Source organism: Phycodurus eques, chromosome 4 (genome assembly GCF_024500275.1).
Source record: "Phycodurus eques isolate BA_2022a chromosome 4, UOR_Pequ_1.1, whole genome shotgun sequence".
Taxonomy (NCBI): Eukaryota; Metazoa; Chordata; class Actinopteri; order Syngnathiformes; family Syngnathidae; genus Phycodurus; species Phycodurus eques.
Genome location: NC_084528.1, coordinates 25,974,546 through 25,993,343, shown reverse-complemented (window position 1 = coordinate 25,993,343; position 18,798 = coordinate 25,974,546). Strand labels below are relative to the sequence as shown.

Sequence of the window (18,798 nt, the reverse complement as noted above, 5' to 3'; positions counted from 1 at the left end):
ATAATTTATGTTATGACAGCAGCAGTAGCGGCAGTGGTGCATTGGTTTGTTTTAGCCGTGCGGGCCTCACCTCTCCCACAGGCTGCACACATTGGGGTCTCGCGGGTTGAGAGAGTAGGCCAGGCTGAGCAGGAAGCAGAGAAGAAGAAGGACGTCCACATAGTGCGTGGGCCGCATGGTCCTGCACGTGTCAGGGAGAAAAGCAAACATTACCCAGTTCAAAAATGCATGTACAAAGTATTTTTGTTCTAGATTTTTCATGACTTTAAACTTGGTCAGTTGGACCTGCAAATAAATAAATAAACGAATAAATAAAATGAAGGAAAGAACAAGAAGGAGACCAACAGAAGTTTCATCCCATTTTGATCATCCCTGTTATAATAGCAAAAATCTGCGGATAATGGACCCCTAATCATAATTTCATTGAAAAAAAAATAAATCTTATTAACCCAAAAAATCTTGGATAAGTGGGGATAAAGTGTAAATTTGCATTTTCTGGGTTGGTTCCTCCCTAAAAGATAAAAGAAATGAAAAAATATATATTTTTTTTTTAAATAAATCCGCAAATATGCAGGGGTCCACTGTATTTGACCCCCAACATAACAGGAGTGTTATGATACTGTATCATGTATGGGTGTTTGCAAACTACAAACAATTTTTTAAATAATATAATACAACAAGGCGGCACGGTGGACGACTGGTTAGAGCGTCAGCCTCACAGTTCTGAGGACCGGGTTCAATCCCCGTCCCCGCCTGTGTGGAGGTTGCATGTTCTCCCCGTGCCTGCGTGGGTTTTCTCCGGGCACTCCGGTTTCCTCCCACATCCCAAAAACATGCATGAATTGGAGACTCTAAATTGCCCGTAGGCATGACTGTGAGTGCAAATGGTTGTTTGTTCCTATGTGCCCTGCGATTGGCTGGCAACCAGTTCAGGGTGTACCCCGCCTCCTGCCCGACGATAGCTGGGATAGGCTCCAGCACGCCCGCGACCCTAGTGAGGAGAAGCGGCTCGGAAAATGGATGGATGGATAATACAAGAAAATAACAAAATTGGGCTACATTTCTTTAAATACTTTTTTCTCAAGTTTTCTTTATTCTCTCTTTTTTTTTACTTCAAATTTGTCAAATAACATATCAGGAGGGTTTATATACAGTATGGGTGTTTGCAAATAAAAAATAAAAATAAAGAATAAAAAAACATTAGGTCAGTAAAACACATTTGATATATATATATATATATATATATATATATATATTATCAACTTTACAATGAGTTAACGCAACCTGTCTGATTCACCCAATGTTTTTTTTGTGAACGATTGGCCACCAAATCCGCCATGCAAAATGATCTGACGCAGCAGATGAAGACGAGTCCAAGAGGAAGAGGGAGGCGAGGTAAGGAAATGCGACTCCCAACTTGATCCTGACCTCAATCCATCAGAAGCTCATCTCCTCGCTCTCCTCGCTCTCTGCGCTCTCGTTGTCCCCGTACTCGCTCCAGCAGCATCTGGATCTCATCATGCGCCGTCAACCCGAGAGAGTCAAAGCGGCACAGGGACCCTGTTAGGCTCTCAGGGAGCGAGAGGGAGACTTTTTTTCCACCACCCCCACCCCACCTTTTTTCTTTCTCACCACAGAAAATGAACTCAAGTGGAGCAGTATGACTTCTGGTAAAAACAGTGTGGGAATGTAACGTCACCTCTGAGCGACGATGTGTTGACAACATATCTGCGGGCCCAGATTGGTGATATGTCAGGACTGTGACATCACGTCCAAATGATAACAACAATACATTAAAGTGGTTTCTATTCAGTCTCAATTTAGCCTCGGCCATTTTGTCAAAGCCACCCCAAATGTCAGCTTCAAACCAAAATGGCAGACTTCCTGTTTCAAGGTGAGCATGGGCCCTTGAGACTTTTTCATGTGTTCTGTTATGATAGACAATCAGTCAATCAGTATAACCAGTGTCGGACTTAGTTTTTTTAGTATCTCTACAGAGGCAGAACATTTTGAATACGAAATAGCTGCTTCAAACCAAAATGCCCGACTTCCAGTTCAGACTTTCAGGCATGGGTCAATCCGTCAGAATTCTTCATGCGCCCTATTATAATAGACATGTCAACCATTCCGACTTTCAAACTGGTGTCAAGGGCTGATTTTTTTCTAACTTTCCAAAGGGTGTTGGAAGTATGAAATGGCTGCTTTAAACCAAAATGGCAGACTTCCTGTTCAAGCTTGTGCATGGGTCCTTATGACTTTTTAATGTGTTCTGTTCCGATTGAAATGTCCACCCAGTTTCGTGTCAATCAGCCAAACAGCTATTGGGGGCAACTTTTTTTTTCTTTTACTTTCCATAATACTTTCCATAAAGAAAAAACAGCTCTTGCTGCTGATGGAAAATGTTAGCATTTTTTAAACAGTGACTTTTTTAAAACTGCGGTATACCTTGAAACCGGTAACTGGCCCATGCCTGTGGGGAAGCGAACGGTGAACCATGACATAAACGGGGGGTCGCTGTATTCTTGTTCACACATCTCATCTCATCTCATCACATCTCATCTCATCTCATCTCATCACATCTCATCTCATCTCATCTCATCTCATCTCATCTCATCTCATTTGGCACTCACCATTGTGTACTTGCAGCCTCTCTTGTTGTGATTTGCCACCATTGTTTAGTTAATATGTCTTGAAAGAGCATAATACAATGTTGTCTATTTGATATGGTTGTGAACCGCAAATAATTCGGTGACCACTCAGCGCCTCGTTTAACTCTTTAATTTACGCGCTAGAGATTCACGGTACTGCGGCTTGCAGAATCCCGCGCTTGCCGAGGAGCTAATTCACTCTGCGACAACAAAAAGAGACTTTTATGAGGGGAGGCATATGGCTCCTATTAGGGGGGAGTCATCAACTCGGTGGGTTCATATTTTTCATTAGCTTCTCTTCCTAATTGCGCTTCATTATAGAAAGGCTCCAAACCGCACAGGAGATTCTTGAATGCTGACAAAGACAGCTTGAACGACGTGTTGTTTTGGAGGATTTCGGGGGGTTGTGGTGGTTGCAGGTAGACAAGCTGAGGTCCAGGTGGTGTTGTCATCATGTGGAAGAAAGCAAGCTCTTGGAGCAGCCGACCTTGTTTTTTCTTGGAAAATAATCTTTTTCTTTTGGCTGGCGATGAGCGGCGACCGTTTTTCCAATCATTTTTCAGGCTAGCGGCTAACAAGCTCTAACACAAGCGCTTTTCACACCGCACATCAGCGGTGCGACGGTGGAGAACGCCAACTCTACCGTCGACGTTCATTCGTATAAAACTTGCTGACGGAGTTCACAAAACTGTTTTGCAGTTTGCAATTGCCTTCAGCACAAAAGGGCCGTGAGCAGTGCGTCTCGGGTGTTAACCGTCACACTCTTTTCGGCCTACGATACGTGTTCACGCAGTTGATGCCACTTCATGCATTCAGATGTAAGCGTGATAGTTGCTTTCACCACAGTAGATAGTGAGTCTTGGGTGTTTCACACTCTCTTTACTCACTCACGATGTTCCACTTCTGTCACGCCATTGATACACATTTAAATAGCTGTAGTGGCCTCACGCATTCAGATAATTAGATGTGTGGAAACAGTGCAACAGCAACAACAGCTTTTAACACAAAGGGGTGGCAAGAGTGAGCCTCAGGGTGTTCACACACTGCTAGTATTCCACCTCTGATAATACGTGGGAAATTTGCATGTCAATTTCTACCCGGGGCGGTAGCCAGTGTAAAAGTGGTCACATATTCTAAAATGACAGCCTGGCAAACATTTAAAGTCTATTTCCAAAAACCAGAAACTGGAACTGGAACCTAATAAATAATAAATTCAATACTAAATGTTTTTGGAGGGAAAAAAACAGAATGCTTTTAAATTAAATTAAGACAGATTTAATTTAAGTCAGAAGTATTTAGAATCGTCCAGAAGTTCTTTCCTTCAAAAAGACATTGTGATGTCAATTCCCGGCTTATTTACATCGATCAAATATAGCGCTGGCCAATATTATGCTCATGGCAGTATGATAACAACATTTTACGTTTGGCTGCTCTGAATCAGAATGCAGGATATGGCCCAACGGCGTCCCTCAGGGCTCACCATTAAGTCCCCTTAAATATCCATTTAGCTCCATTAATTATGCTTACTACCCCTGTTTAAAATATGGACACACTTAATGTGACACAAACCGCAGAAGGATGTAAATATGGAGTTGATCTTCATAATGATGTATAATGAACATCAGACACATTCACTACATGCCCTTCCACGGGCCACGGTTGCTATTTCAAGCTTTGACAAAACACGACACAGTCATTACAAACACCTCAGATGAGTTCACAGAAGAGAATTTTATTTTATTTTTTTATATCCGAGCGTATTTTTGCCAATTCACCAAATACACACACACATCGTAAGAACCGTTTGCAAGCAAGGCAATGCTCTTTGCAGATGTAAACGGGGGAGTGGAGCAACAACAAAGGCCAAATATAAACGTGCTGGTTTTATGTTAGTCTCTAAAGACACTTGTAGCTGCAATGTTCGCTTCCATCAGCACTGACAGCTATGCGTTCCATTCTTGTTGAGAGCAACAAATGTTTACTGCAGTCAAAGGAAGCGAGCAGTCGAATGAGAATTTCACTTGAATTATTTGCTCTAATGGACGTGTTGGCTGCAACCCACACAGCAAACCCGACCAGTAAATCAAGTCAGCGAATTAATGTGTAGCCGTCAAGTTAAAAGTAATCGGTCACGCAGTCGTGAAAAGAGTCTTTTGTTTGGAGCAGCGCTGACGCTTTTAATTCTCCTGTTTTTAAATGTGATGCAGCTGCAAACGAAAAGTGACATCGCTCCAGAAACGAGATGGAAACAAAAATAGAAATAATTAAAAAGCAGTGGCTGCAACTATGACTTCCTGTTAATTTCAGGGCATGGGTCCTTCAGACAACTTGGTGCGTACTGACTTGATAGTCAATCCTCACAAATTACGTGTAGATCAACGAATATGTGCAAGTATACCTTTCCGCAACAAATTCGGGTCCTTATTTCCATTTCGCATTGCATGGCCCATCATTAAAGGCTTTGCTCACGTCCTAAAATCCTCAGAATTTTTCTTGGCTCACCTATCTAGTACTCCTGATCCTGAATTGGGCTCATTTGTATGAATTTCCGAGGAAGAGTCAGTTAAAGTACGATCTTTGGAATCAGGCAAATATTGAAAAAAATAAAATAAATATAGCGGCACGGTGGACGACTGGTTAGAGTTGTTTGTTCCTATGTGCCCTGCGATTGGCTGGCAACCAGTTCAGGGTGTACCCCGCCTCCTGCCCGATGACAGCTGGAATAGGCTCCAGCACGCCCGCGACCCTAGTGAGGAGAAGCGGCTCAGAAAATGGATGGATGGAAAATAAATATAAATTTAAAAAAAAAATCACTGCTTCTAACCAAACGGGGACCTTATTGTTCATTTTAGGGCATTGGACTTTGAGATTTTTTCAATTCTTGTTCGATGAAAATGTGCAAGTATACCATTACGAAATTAGTTCTTACCATTTGGAGCTGATTTATTTCAATTTCGTGATGAATCATCAAAGGCTCTGCCCACATCCAAGAGCAGAGCCATCCATGGCAATTCATCACAGCCCATGTTTCTAGAACACCAGATTCTGATTAGGGCTCATTTGTCCGAATTTCATTGGAGGAGTCGGTGAAAGCGGCGGCACGGTGGCCGACTGGTTAGAGCGTCAGCCTCACAGTTCTGACGAGCGGGGTTCAATCCCCGGCCCCGCCTGTGTGGAGTTTGCATGTTCTCCCCGTGCCTGCGTGGGTTTCCTCCGGGCACTCCGGTTTCCTCCCACATCCCAAAAACATGCACGTTAATTGAAAACTCTAAATTGCCCGTAAGTGTGAATGTGAGTGCAAATGGTTGTTTGTTTGTTTGTATGTGCTCTCCGATTGGCTGGCAACCAGTTCAGGGTGTACCCCGCCACCTGCCCGATGACAGCTGGGATAGGCTCCAGCACGCCCGCGACCCTAGTGAGGAGAAGCGGCTCAGAAAATGGATCGATGGAGTCGGTGAAAGCATGAGGATGTATGGAATTGGGCAAAAAGAAAAGTTAGGTGACTGAGTCTCGAGGCCCAAAATATTATTTTCACATTGACGTCAAGCTACTCTGACAAGAAAGTAAAATATTGTTTTCTTCCTATTGAAAGCTGTTTCATGTTCATGCACTTGTAGAATCTACAGCATAAAAATGCATTTGATCTTATGGTCTACACAGTTTTGTTCCCATGGCAACCGTGCCGACAACACAGGGGATGAACTGTGTTGCAGGTGCAAGACGCAGTCAATCAAAGTTTTTATGTCATACTGTCACATAAGTCAATCATATCACAAAGCACCACTAATACCATCTGATTGACAATAATTCCCTTCAAGACAGAATATTGGATTGCCGGATGGAGGTGTTGCAGTTGACCTGCAAATTTTCCGGTTTCCAAAGTAGCATCAGATGGTCTTTATTTGCAGCGGATAGGGACCGAGCCCTGCCAGCAATAGCGGAAAATAAAACGTAATTGACGCCGCCCCTAAAAATGGTTACAATTGACTGTATTAATAGTTTAAACGGTAAATATACCACTAAACCAGTGATCCCCAAAATTATCCTTAAAATTGAATGGCTTTTAAATGACTTAATTTAGAAACAAATGCCCCGCGAGTGCATATCTGCACTTTTAAAAGTAAACTTAAGACATATCTTTTAGCCTTACAGCGTTTAAATAAACTTTTAGGTTTTAGTTGAGTCTATCCTTTTATTTAAACATTTTTTCCCATTTATTTTTAACTGTTCTAGCATAATCATTGAACTTAAACTCATGTTCTTGTCCTTTTACTATTGTTAACTTTTCACCTGATTTTATTTTCGTTTTCGCTCTAAAAATTTTTTATGTAAGCATGTGTTTACATACAAATGCGATAGCGTGTGTGCATGTGTGTATGTGTGCCTGTGCGCACACTGTATATACGTATAGCATTTTTTCCATTGTCTTCCTCTTGTTTGGTTTACTCTGTATAGTATTTATAAATAAAGTTCTGATTGATTGGTTGAAGTGCTAGTGTACATGCACACAAAACTCCCACTTACAACCCAGGCTAAACTGAGCACTTCCCCGACATGTCTCTTTTCTCTCAGTCAAGATGTACCACTTCAACATATGTCCTTGACACTAATTTCGGCATACTTTTCTATTTAGGTGTTTCAGAAAGAACAAAAAACTGCGAACAGGTCGGGACGGGTTTGACAAAAAAATTCGCAAATAGGCAAATTCGTGAATAGCGAACTGTGACAATGCAGGGATTACTGTATGAGCATAACATTCTACAGCAGCAGTAAGCATGTCCATATGTTTTCTGCCGAAATGCATAAGCCTCAAAGTGACTAATCAATGATAAAATATGCATGAGAAAATACCTAAAAATCCGCACAACGTTCCCTATTGTGACTCAATGTTGCTGTTGGAATAACAACTCCCTGGAGCGGAGCACCTTCCATGTGACACATCCACCACCGCAGCCCACCACCCCCACCCCTCCCACCCATTAAAAGGCAGAGTTACTGAAAAGCCATAATCCTTCTCATCTGGATCCAAGGGCCCCGTTGAGACCGCAGTGGGACTGGCACATGTTGGGTGAGGGGGCTTCTGAGACCCTTAGCAACACCCTCAGGGTGGAGAAACAATCATCGCGCCGCACCCTGAAATGTGAGTGCGGAATAAACACACCCACAGATCAAGGCGTGTTTACGGTAAAGAGCCCGAAAAGGCCACGCGCCGCTGGAGCCGAACCCCCGCGCTGGAAAATGATGGTAAGCGGAAAAAAGCTGGACGGTACTGGATGTGCTTTCTGGGACAAAAGATGATCCAGAGACAGAAAGATGGCACCTAAGGCACAAGTTTCTACAGCAGTGACAACTCCGAACTTACGGCATGGGTCGCTGCCCCACCAGATCCGGAAGAACGCACAAGTGATGCCACACAAAAAAATAAATCAAAAAGGATGAAAAAATATACAGTAGAAAATACATAGTAGTAGTAGTAGTACAAATATAATTGAAAGGAAAGATGCATTTTTGGGGTGTAGACATAGCTAGATAGCGATCTAACTGCATGTCGCAATTGTGCCGGATAGCAGCTAATGCGAATGAAGGTGCTAACGCTGTTACAAGACTCAAGTGTTAGCCAGGCCCCAACAAATCAGGAAAAATGAACTGGTCAAAAACTGTTTTATTGCTTTATCTCCGTAATTGAGTACTGCAAAATTCTCAGTCTTCGGACAAGGGAATTAGTCTCAGGGCACCGATAAACACTGCCAAGCAACTAGCTTTCCTTTGCTGCAGGAGTTTTGGAGTTTCAACAGCCAGAATGTTAAGTACATGGTCAGATGCCCAATGCACCCTGTTAGTCGGGCCTGAAGCTTTTGAATTAGCTGAGTTTTAACGGAACAATAAAAACAACGAATGAAATCGGGTCAACTATTCGGGCTGACTGGAATACTTCGGGAAAAACAGGAAACGGCGTGTGACTTCCCACTTCCTGGCTCATCTACTTCATTCATTGTCAGGTTTTCACAGTTAAGTGCGACTGAGTTATTTTTTTATCAACCAAGATAACAAAATCCCTAAGAAATTGCCAACTTGGAGGTTTAATGAGCACAAAAGACCACATGGAGTTGTGATTGTTCTTGAAGACGCAGAGGTGTAACCAACATAAAAACCAGAGAGTTGTCAATCAGTGACGAATAAGCAAATGTAAGTGCGTTCCAATACTTTTGGAGGAGAGTGAAATTCATTTCACGGCAACGGGTCAACTACAATAAACTTTGTGTGACCTTCCTTGAAAATCCCTTCTGGACTCTATGCTGGCCATTTGTGTCCACCTCCGTTCCTTTTTTAAACCATTTTAGTTCATGAAAATGCATTGAAGGTTTCCCAAGGGTGAGTATTTTGTCATTTCCAACATCAACGCTTTAAATATACTGTATCAATAACATATTGTTAACATCAAATTACCTTTTGGCTCCATCTTGGCCACCTTTGGCCAATTTAAACCCATGAAAACAGCATTTTTAATCCCTTATTTCCTGGATTGAATGATCACATTTTGGGTAAAATGGGTTTCATTCTAGACTTTTAAAAATTGTTTTAAAGTTGTTGTTTTTTTTAATGAGATGACATCATTTACAAATGTTTGGCTAGTAATGCTAACATGTGGTCACCTACCTTCAAGGCTTCATTTTCAGACCAGAAATTCATGTAAGCGATACGTCTCATCTGTCCAACATCTACGCTTACAAACTCACAGAGGTTTCTTCTCATCTCCCGATTGGTCCTTATAAGATTTTTCCCGCCCTTCCCCAAACTGATTTTTACAAGTATGAGGTCAGTGCCTCCTCTTTCCCGCCACCGTGATAGAGAACAGAGCTTGTGGATAACAGCGTCGGAACGATAACGTTGTCATGGTAACTCTTATGTTGTGGCCCGTGTGAGGACGTCAACAAAAAGAAGAGTTCAGCAGAGTGCAGCGAGCGTGAAAGAAAGACTAAAACATCACGAAAAGCACACAGGAAGTCAATAAATGCGGCAGATGAACTATTTGAAAAGTGGGTGTGTTTTTGTTTTTGATTCCCAGTACAGCAGCGAGGTAACCTACATGTTTTTGTAAACATTAACAATGATAGTCTTTAATGAACTTAACGTAGACAACTTTAAAGATAACCGAGTCTTCAGTTAACCTAATACCAGTGATGTTTATGGCCAACAGAGGGCGCCCTACTGCTCACCAAGAAGATGGAAAAAAGAATGGAGCAAAAATTAAATGGTAAAATGAAAATATTTGTAAATGTCTGTATATCTATTATAAGATGAAAGGGATAATTAGTTAGTAGTAGTTCATTATAGTTCATCGGTGTACATTGGCCGTGTGACCTTCCGGTTGAGGCTGTCTGCCGGAATTACACAAAGTTACTGTGAAGAACGTACGAAGAATTGTCTTGGCACTGCAGCGCAACTCCTCAGAGTAAGCTTGCAAAGGGTTTCAAAATGTACATATCATCGTACCGCTACCAATTTTGAAGGTTAAGTTTGCTAACATTGGTTGCTAGCTTACTCCGGTATGGCTAGACCGATCTGGGGTGATTTATTTTTGTCGATAGAGATATTCAGCAACCTATAGTTTCGTGATTTGCTACGGTGGGCGGAGCCACACAGACATAGCTGGTGTAAAAATCACTGCTCCAATGGGTAGTACAATTTACACTACCCATGGCAAAGTTTCTCAAAACAGGATCCGGTCTTGGAAAAACCACAGAGCGCAGGCCCTGCTACTACCACCACTGATGAAAATAGAACTTTTACGTTTACACCAGGTCAGTCGAAATCCATCCTGAGGGCTGCACTGGGAAAAAAGTTAGTTTGTCTCTCTGACCAGCGGAGCATCAACAAAAGCACGTATGAAGCTTTTTCTGCTGCTTATTCAGTGAGCTTTATATTCCGCAGCCGGAGCGTATCGAGTGAGATCCAGGGCCACTGGTTACCCCCTAAATCTTTAAATCTAAGATGTCAAGTTGTTTGTTTTGTTTTTAATTAAAATGAATATTCCTATTTTAATCATTAAAAGTACATTTTAAGATGGCAAAGTGAAGTTCTCAACCAAAACCTTGTATGCCACAATCTTTCAGTTGTTGCACTCAGACAAATTTCTCAAAAATCTTTATAACTTAATACCGAGATTCAATAACGAGCACTTTTTGCGCAAACTATTTGAATTATGTAATTATACGATTTGATCCTCTAATGCAGGGGTGTCAAACTCATCTTTACATCGTAGTTATGACTTCCCCCGGATGCTACGACTGTGAACCCATATCAAATAATAAAATTATATAAAAAATATAGAATTGCATACAGTATACGCAACACATTGATGAATAACGAGTTTTGAAATCAGAAGCCGATAAGAACATATTTTTCAACTCTTACATTTCTTTTCAAAGGGGGATTGGTAACCAAAAAATGCTTGCAAATATCTCAATGTTATTACACCAGAACACAATGAGCAATTTTGATTTGCTTTCGCGACCCACATAAAATGATGTGGCGGGCCAGATCTGGCCCCCGGGCCACCAGTTTGACACCTGTGCTCTAATGCAACAAACATAAATTCCTCACCTTAATTATGCTGACGACGACACACGCCACAAATTCAATGAATCCAACCTACGTGTTTTGGTGAACGTCAATATAATTTGGAGTGTTTGATGAACCCAAAAAGTTTGTTCACCTGTGAAATACTTAAAGCTGAGATGTATGCAGTTATTTTGAAACATGTAATTGAAAATCCCTCTTTTAATTTTCAAAGTCGGCATTAAGACAGGAAAAGAAGATTCTAAGCCAAATCTTGGATGCCACAATCTTTGTTGGACAATTTCCTCTTTGACTTTTGTAACTTAATACCGAGACTCAACAACAAGCACTTTTTTGCAAACTGTTTTAATTACTAAACGATACAGTTATATCCTTTAACGCAAAATAAAAAAAAGTGTCATTTCCTTGTCGTGATTATGCTGACGAGCCCACGCGACATCAATTAATCTCTCTCGAAAAGGAAATTAAACCAGAAAATGGCAAAGCAGTTAACTAACCCTCGCGCGGCTGTACAATCTTTCCATTTTGCAGATGTGTGCCGTCACATGTGGCCGGCCGTTAAACTCCCGGCTTCTTGCCAGTTGGGGGCAATAACGGTGCGAAGCGCCTGCGCCTGCGCCTGCACGTGGGCCGACCCAAACCGCAGGCGGCATGACTTGTGGCTCCGCTGGTCAGAGAGACAAACTAACAAACGGAAAGGCTGGGGAATACACGGACTCCATTCACAACGATTTGAACTGGACTACCCCACGCCAGCATTTATAAATCCAGCGAAATGGCAGAAACCCCAAAATGGAGGACTTTAAAAGAGGACACGACCATACTGGGTTGTAATTATACGTGGCGTAATTCTCTGTGGATCATAATCTACGAAGAGACACTTTGACAGAAGGAAACCCAAAACCAGAAAACACAGCTTAGCTGTATAAACACCCACATTACCGACACCAGCGAAAAACCCTCGACATACGCGACGTCAAACCAGACTCGGTCCGTAAAGAATCGTCACCAGCGTCGCGTGCCGTGGCGACTCGCTCAGTTTAACAGATTGGGTCGCTTCCCCACCAGGGTAGAATTCAACAGATGAAAAATAAAGCTTATTAGTTGTACTTTTTCTTCTACGGTACATCTTTTACACACACAAAAGAGCTGTGCGAAAAGGGCTACAATCTCGGCAGCTTTCCGTCATCGTGGGCTTAGTGTAACGCTCTGATGAGGCTTTTTTTTTTTGCGGGATCTCTGTGTGAAAAACTCTTTAGAGTCCTTGTCTATCGTTAGCTAGCTTTAAGCTGACCGAGGTTGAGACCACGGTCAAAACGTCTGCATTACCAACAACAGTGGTGAGCCCAAAAAAAAAAAAAAAAAAAAAAAAAAAAAAAAAAAAAAACTCCAGTCCGCACGAATTTTTAACATGATAGAAAACTTAAACAACAACAAAATCTTCATACAGAGCCTGTGGAGAATTTATTGGCTGGTCGACTCAGAACCTCCATGAATTTTGTGACCTCGGGTTGAGACGAAGAGGATCATCCGTAAAGACAACGGCCATCTTTAAGATGCTTCCTGAGGCTCGTAGGACATTCTCAGTGTCCGTTTCCTGCTGGGATTTATGACCTTGTTGTTCATTGTTATCCCGTCGTGTAAAAGCCGGCATGCTTCCTGCCGTCTGGGTAAATAATGCCACACAGAATGTTCATCCTTCATGTCACATTTTTGTAAACATCAAGGACAATTAGGAGTCTTCAATTAACCCAACATAAAATACTTGTTTTTGCACCTATCAAGGACGATTTGGAGTCTTCTAGGAACTTTAAGTACATAATTTAGAGTCTTCAATTAACCCAACATATGTGTTTTGTAAAATCAAAGACAATTCAGAACTCAATTAACCTAACACACTTAAGTGTTTTTTGGAAACACCAATGAAAATGTTGTTTTCAATTAACCAAATGTATTGTATGTCTTTTGAAAATATCAAATACAATTTTTTAGTCTTTAATGAACCTAACGTTCGGACTGTTTTTTTCCTAAAAATCATACACAATTTAGAAGTGAACAACCCTAATACGTTTTTGGTAAAGATCAAAGAGCATTTTGTTTTCAGAGAACCTAACGTACGTGTGTGTTTTCTTTATCAATTCAGACACTCAACAAACCTGACGTGCATATTTTTGTAAGCATCAAAGACAATTCAGTCTTTTACAAATCTAACGTGTTTTCGTAGACACTGAAATGAATAAATTTAGACTCAACAAAGCAAACGCACGTGTTTCGCAAACATCAAAGACAATGTTGTCTTCAATGAACCTACCAGACACATTTTCGTAAACACTGAAGACAGTTTAGTCTTTCAAGAAACCTAATGTACATATTTTTGTAAACATCAAAAACACTTCAGTTTTCAATTACTATAATGTACGTTTTTGTAAACATCATAGACAATTAGCATTCAATGAAACACTGAATACTAATGAATTTAGACTCAACGAACCTAATGGACATATTTTTGTTAATATCAAAGACGATTTAGTTTTCAATTCACCTAATGTACGTGTATTTCATAAAACATCAAGGACAATTTCAAGTCTTCGGTGCACCTAATGTTTTCATAAGGCCTTAACATAAGACAGTCAGTAGACAGTCAACAAAACCTCAACCTATATGTGTTTTTGCAAACATCAAAGACAATTTAATACCTGCTCAACACATCTGCTGTATTTTCATACGTACAGGGACCATTAAAAAAAGAGTTTTAAGATGCAAGATAAGATCTTAAGGAACATGACGCTCAGTATAAATATGTCCCGGCATTGATGCATCTCGTTAAAACCCTCCGTCCATTTCTAATGACTTTTCTAATACCAGTGATGCTTGATTGATGCGCGTGAATGCTCTTTGCGCCGTTGGTTCGCCATGAATCACAGATGACTTGTTGATTCAGACATACGTTGTCTCTTCCTGGTTTTTATTATTTGGCCGCGTGTCGGCCGGCCTGCCAGGAAACTCTACATGTGTCTCGCATTACATTTTCAAAATAAACTATCATTGAGACTTTACGCTAGTATTCCTTGGCCAACAAAACGATCATTGTGATTGTACACACGTGCCTGAGCTTTGATTTTTGGGGGAGAAATTGGAATTATTTCCTTATTTTCCACGGAATTTGACACTGACGGTCAAATGCAATACCGATGCTCTATTTTGGAAGTCATAGAAGCTGTGGGAAACACAACGGCTGGCGACGCAAAAGCAACACGACAGCAAGTTGTTCATTTATATTCATAGCCACACTCCCACTGACACAAACACAAGCGAGGCCGAGGGGGTCAAGAGCCTTTGAAATGTTGAGTAGAGCTTAAGAAAACACACACGACCTCTGCTGACGTCTCACGAAGATGATAAACTAGCCGTGGTGTTTTTTGTAAATATTCAGCAACAAAGCCAACAATGTTCATTTTCTTGGCTTCACTTTATGCGATCTTGATGAACGACATTTTCCACTGGATTTCTGCTTGGAAAATTACTGGACCTTCCCAACTGACCGCTGAGAAATCATTTGCATGCATTTTCTATACCAGTTCACATTCACAACTACCAACAGTTTAGTCTTCAATTAACCGTCAGTGTTTTTGTGAACATCAAAGATGATTTGGAGTCATCATCAAACCTAGCATACACATTGTCGTAAACACTGAAGACGAGTAAGTCTTTAATAAACCTCATATTCATGTTTTTGTAAATATCAAAGAAAATTTAGCCTTCGGGGAAGCTAATAAATTTTTATTTTTTTTTTGTACAAATAGAAGACAATTACAAGTCTTTAAAGAACTTTTAAAGTGTTTTCGGAAACACTGGCGACAGTTTACTCCTCAATGAAAGAATCTGTTTTTGTAAAGCTTAAGAAAATGCAAAACATCCAAGACAATTATGAGTCAGTAAACAGTAGTCTTAAAAAAAAAGTATTAGAAACTATTATTATTAAAAAATAATAATAATAATAACGAGCATCCAAGACAATTTCGAGTCTTCAATGAATTAAAAATAGATTTATTGGTAAACATCAAAAACAATTTAAGTCTTGAAAGAACCCAACGTATGCCTTTACACACAAACATCAAGGATAATTAATCTTCAATGAGCCTCACATACGTGTTTTGGTAAATATCAAAGACAATTTACTCCTCAATGAACCAAACGTGCATCTTTATGTAATCATCGGACAATTTCAGATCTTCAATGAACTTCCATGTGCAGTCGTCCCTCGCCATATATATCGCGCCTCATTTTTTGCGGCTTTACTGAATCTCAGATGTTTATATCGTACATACCGAATTTTATATCGTGGATTTTTCGCGATAAAGCATGACTTTTACGGAAACATCAAAGACAGTTCCCTCAAATAATGAACCTAACGAATGTCTTTTCGCAAACATCTAAGACAGATTACTCTTCAGTGAGCGTCACATAGCCATGTAAACATCAAAGACATTCTAGAATTTAAGAAATGTCTTTTAACAAACATCAAAGAAAATGTTGTCTTCAATGAACTTAAGATACATTTTCACAAACATCAATGATCATTTTGAGTTCTTAATAAAGCTAAAATACACGACGTTACATTTTTGTAGGACCTGAGGACAATTGTCGATGAGACAAACGTAACAAAAACTTTGTAAACCATTTGGAGTCTTCAATGACCTTATTACACACGTATTTGTAAACATCAAAGACAAACCTCTACGCTGTGGTTTGACCAGCATAGCGATGGATGCATCATGCAACGTTTACAGCCTCTTTACCCTACTTCAATCAAGTCGTGCGACGCGTGGGGAAGCAAGACAACTGCTGAGTCATCACAAATTTCATGTTGATATAAACACAGATGTGCTCACACACACACACACACACACACACACACACACACACGCACACATTGAAGACGCTGCTCGTTTCGCATAACAAAGCGCACTCAAGGACACGACGCGGCCTTGGTCTTGGCAGGAGGCCGCCGCAGTTTGCTAACACTTGACCCTCGCAGAGGGTGGGAGGGCGGGCGAGCCAGCCGGCTGTTGTCCAAAGTACGGTTAAAGTGTGAAATCGCACCGCAACAACTAGACGGGAGCGCGCATACAGCGGCCATTCAACATTTAACCGGCAAGATTGTTGGGTTTTGTACAGAATCAACAACAAAGCCTCACTTCATCTGATCTTGATATGCAGCACTGATAGGGACCGAACGCTGCCCCAAATTGTGAAAATAGGTGATTCATTGACACCCCCTCCCCCCCCAAAAAAATAAAACAAGGAATAAAATAGCTGTAGCTCGAGATGTAACAAGATACCACCAAAGCACTAATTTATATTAGATAGGGCTTTGGCCTTAGCACAAAAACAAGCAAATGACAGAAGTTAGGTTGCGAATAAAAATCTGTCAATAAGTGTATTTGCGAGTAGCAAAGAAATATATGGCGGAACACCGTAAAACTGGTAAGAAACCATTTTCATTCAATCCTCATACCCATTCATATTCACACCAACCAGAAATTTAGCCTATCAAAAAATCGAACGTCGATTTTTTTTTTTTTATATACATCCAAGATCATTTAGAATCTCAATGAGCCTTACATGTTTCTGGAAAGGTCAAAGACAATTTCGAATCTCGACAAAACCTACGCATTTTGTATGCATATTTTGCAAATATCAAAGACAACTTGGTGTCTTTAATTAACCAATACACATATTTTTGCTAACGTCCACGACAATTGAGAGTCCCAACCAACCTAACCTAGGTGTTTTAGGAATTATCAAAAACAATTCTGGAGTGTTGGATGAACTAAATGTTTCCAGAAAGCCTGTTGTGAATGGAGCGCGGCCTGTCTGCCTCGCTTGGGAGTCTTGGGGTCAGCCAAGCGTTTTGCTGCTCTGCCGCGCCGGTGTCAGGCCAATAGTTTATGGACATACACGTGGGGGTTAAGAAGTGCAACCATATTTCACTCGAAGACGAAGGTTCGCATACGACAACTTTTAGTATACGATTCTTCAAGTCACAGCTCAACGACTGCGCGAGCAATTTAGAGAAAACTGCCACGCGCATCTGCTTCGGATTAAGACGACACTTGTGAAGTGACTGCATGGCAGCTGCTTGCTACTATACACTGCGCTGGAAAATATTGCACTTTTGCTGGTTTGTCATGTCGGTGAAGTCCACACTTATCATCAGTGTTCTTTTTTTTTTCTCAATGTACACAAACAACACACATGGGATAAAGCATTTTTTTTTTCTTTTTGTTTAGTTAAATTAGCTACCACACGCTAAGCATGCAACGTCTATAGCTATGTTGCTTTCATGTTAGAAGACTTGGAAGTTGCTGGTTTCATATTGTTATTTTTCGTAAAAATGTATTATTTTCCTAGAGGAAATACTTGTATTTAACTTTTTTTTTTTTTTTTTTTTTTTTTTTTTTACTTGGGAGGGATAAAAAAAAAAAAAAAACATAAATGTGGACTTGTTATACTAGACCACCATCCTCAAACACATTTTGAACCGTGGTCTAGACAACACTCTCATCCAGGCATCAGGAGCAGTTTGCATCGTGAGCTCACCTTATTCGTTTCTTTTTTTTTTTTCAATCACCATTTACAGGAAGTCCAGCCTGGGCCAGTAAAATTGCTCAACGTTGGGGCCCTTTGATTTAGCGCACCAACTCTGGCATGTGCTACGCGGCCCGTGTCTGGAGAAGCTGAAACTTATTACGCTGATCACTTCAGAGCCCCGAAAAACTCACTTTTTTTTCCCATCTCAGTCCAGATGGGGCCCATTGAGTAAGAATCTGGAAGCCAAAAAGCTCATTTTCTCCACTACAAAAAGAAAAAGAGCCACGTGTGCTCCCCCCAAGGTTAACCCCTCCCCTGTTTTTTGTTTGTCACAAGACTGCTGTAGTTTCCATCGCCCACAGGAGGCGCTGTACTTTACTTTAAAGGGGACATGTAATGGAAAATTAACTATATACACATAGTTGTGAGCATCCTTTCGGAATTCTGATAGATTGTGATGTCACAATTGGGCCAATTTACATAATCTCAACCCCACACAGAGTTTCTCCGCCCATAAACTGGCACCTAGGCTGGGCGAAGATCCGCTCTTTTCAAGTCAAGCCGTGGCCAGGCTGATTAAAAGTAGGCACTATCATGCCAAAGCCAAAAACTAAGCAGAGCAGCGGTGATGTTGGATGCACAGATTAGTGGGAGCGGGGCTGTTTTCGTCTTTGGCGATGCGTCTGCTGCATGCGCCACAAACACAGTGTTGAGCAGCACACAACAGGAAGTGGTGGGGGTCCAGTGAGGGCGACAGGGGGTAACAGAGCCACACACACACACACACACACGCAGGACATCCTGGGAAAAGGACACAGTGGGGGGCCAACGCTTGGAGGGGTCGCAATCTTTACAAGAAGAACAAAAAAGTGGAGGAAAAACTGAGGCGTGTGTGAGTGATGGGAAATTTTAATTTGGATTATTTGGCAATTAAAAAGCACAGTCACTGTCACTTTAGCACTGGGAAATGTCATTG

At 41.1% G+C, this 18,798-nt stretch overlaps 1 protein-coding gene across 7 annotated transcripts in view; it reads right to left on the bottom strand.

The window, feature by feature from the left end:
* pear1 (platelet endothelial aggregation receptor 1) overlaps positions 1-18,798 on the bottom strand; it is a 51,987-nt gene that overhangs the window by 28,420 nt on the left and 4,769 nt on the right. For 5 of the 7 annotated variants that reach the window (XM_061674841.1, XM_061674840.1, XM_061674838.1 and 2 more), the window contains exon 2: positions 71-181. In XM_061674841.1, the coding sequence (XP_061530825.1) occupies positions 71-177 (107 nt within the window). In that variant the 5' untranslated portion in view covers positions 178-181. Of the gene's footprint in view, positions 1-70; positions 182-1,428; positions 1,474-9,305; positions 9,401-18,798 lie in introns of those variants that run through there. The other 2 variants (XM_061674839.1, XM_061674842.1) reach the window with 2 other exon arrangements.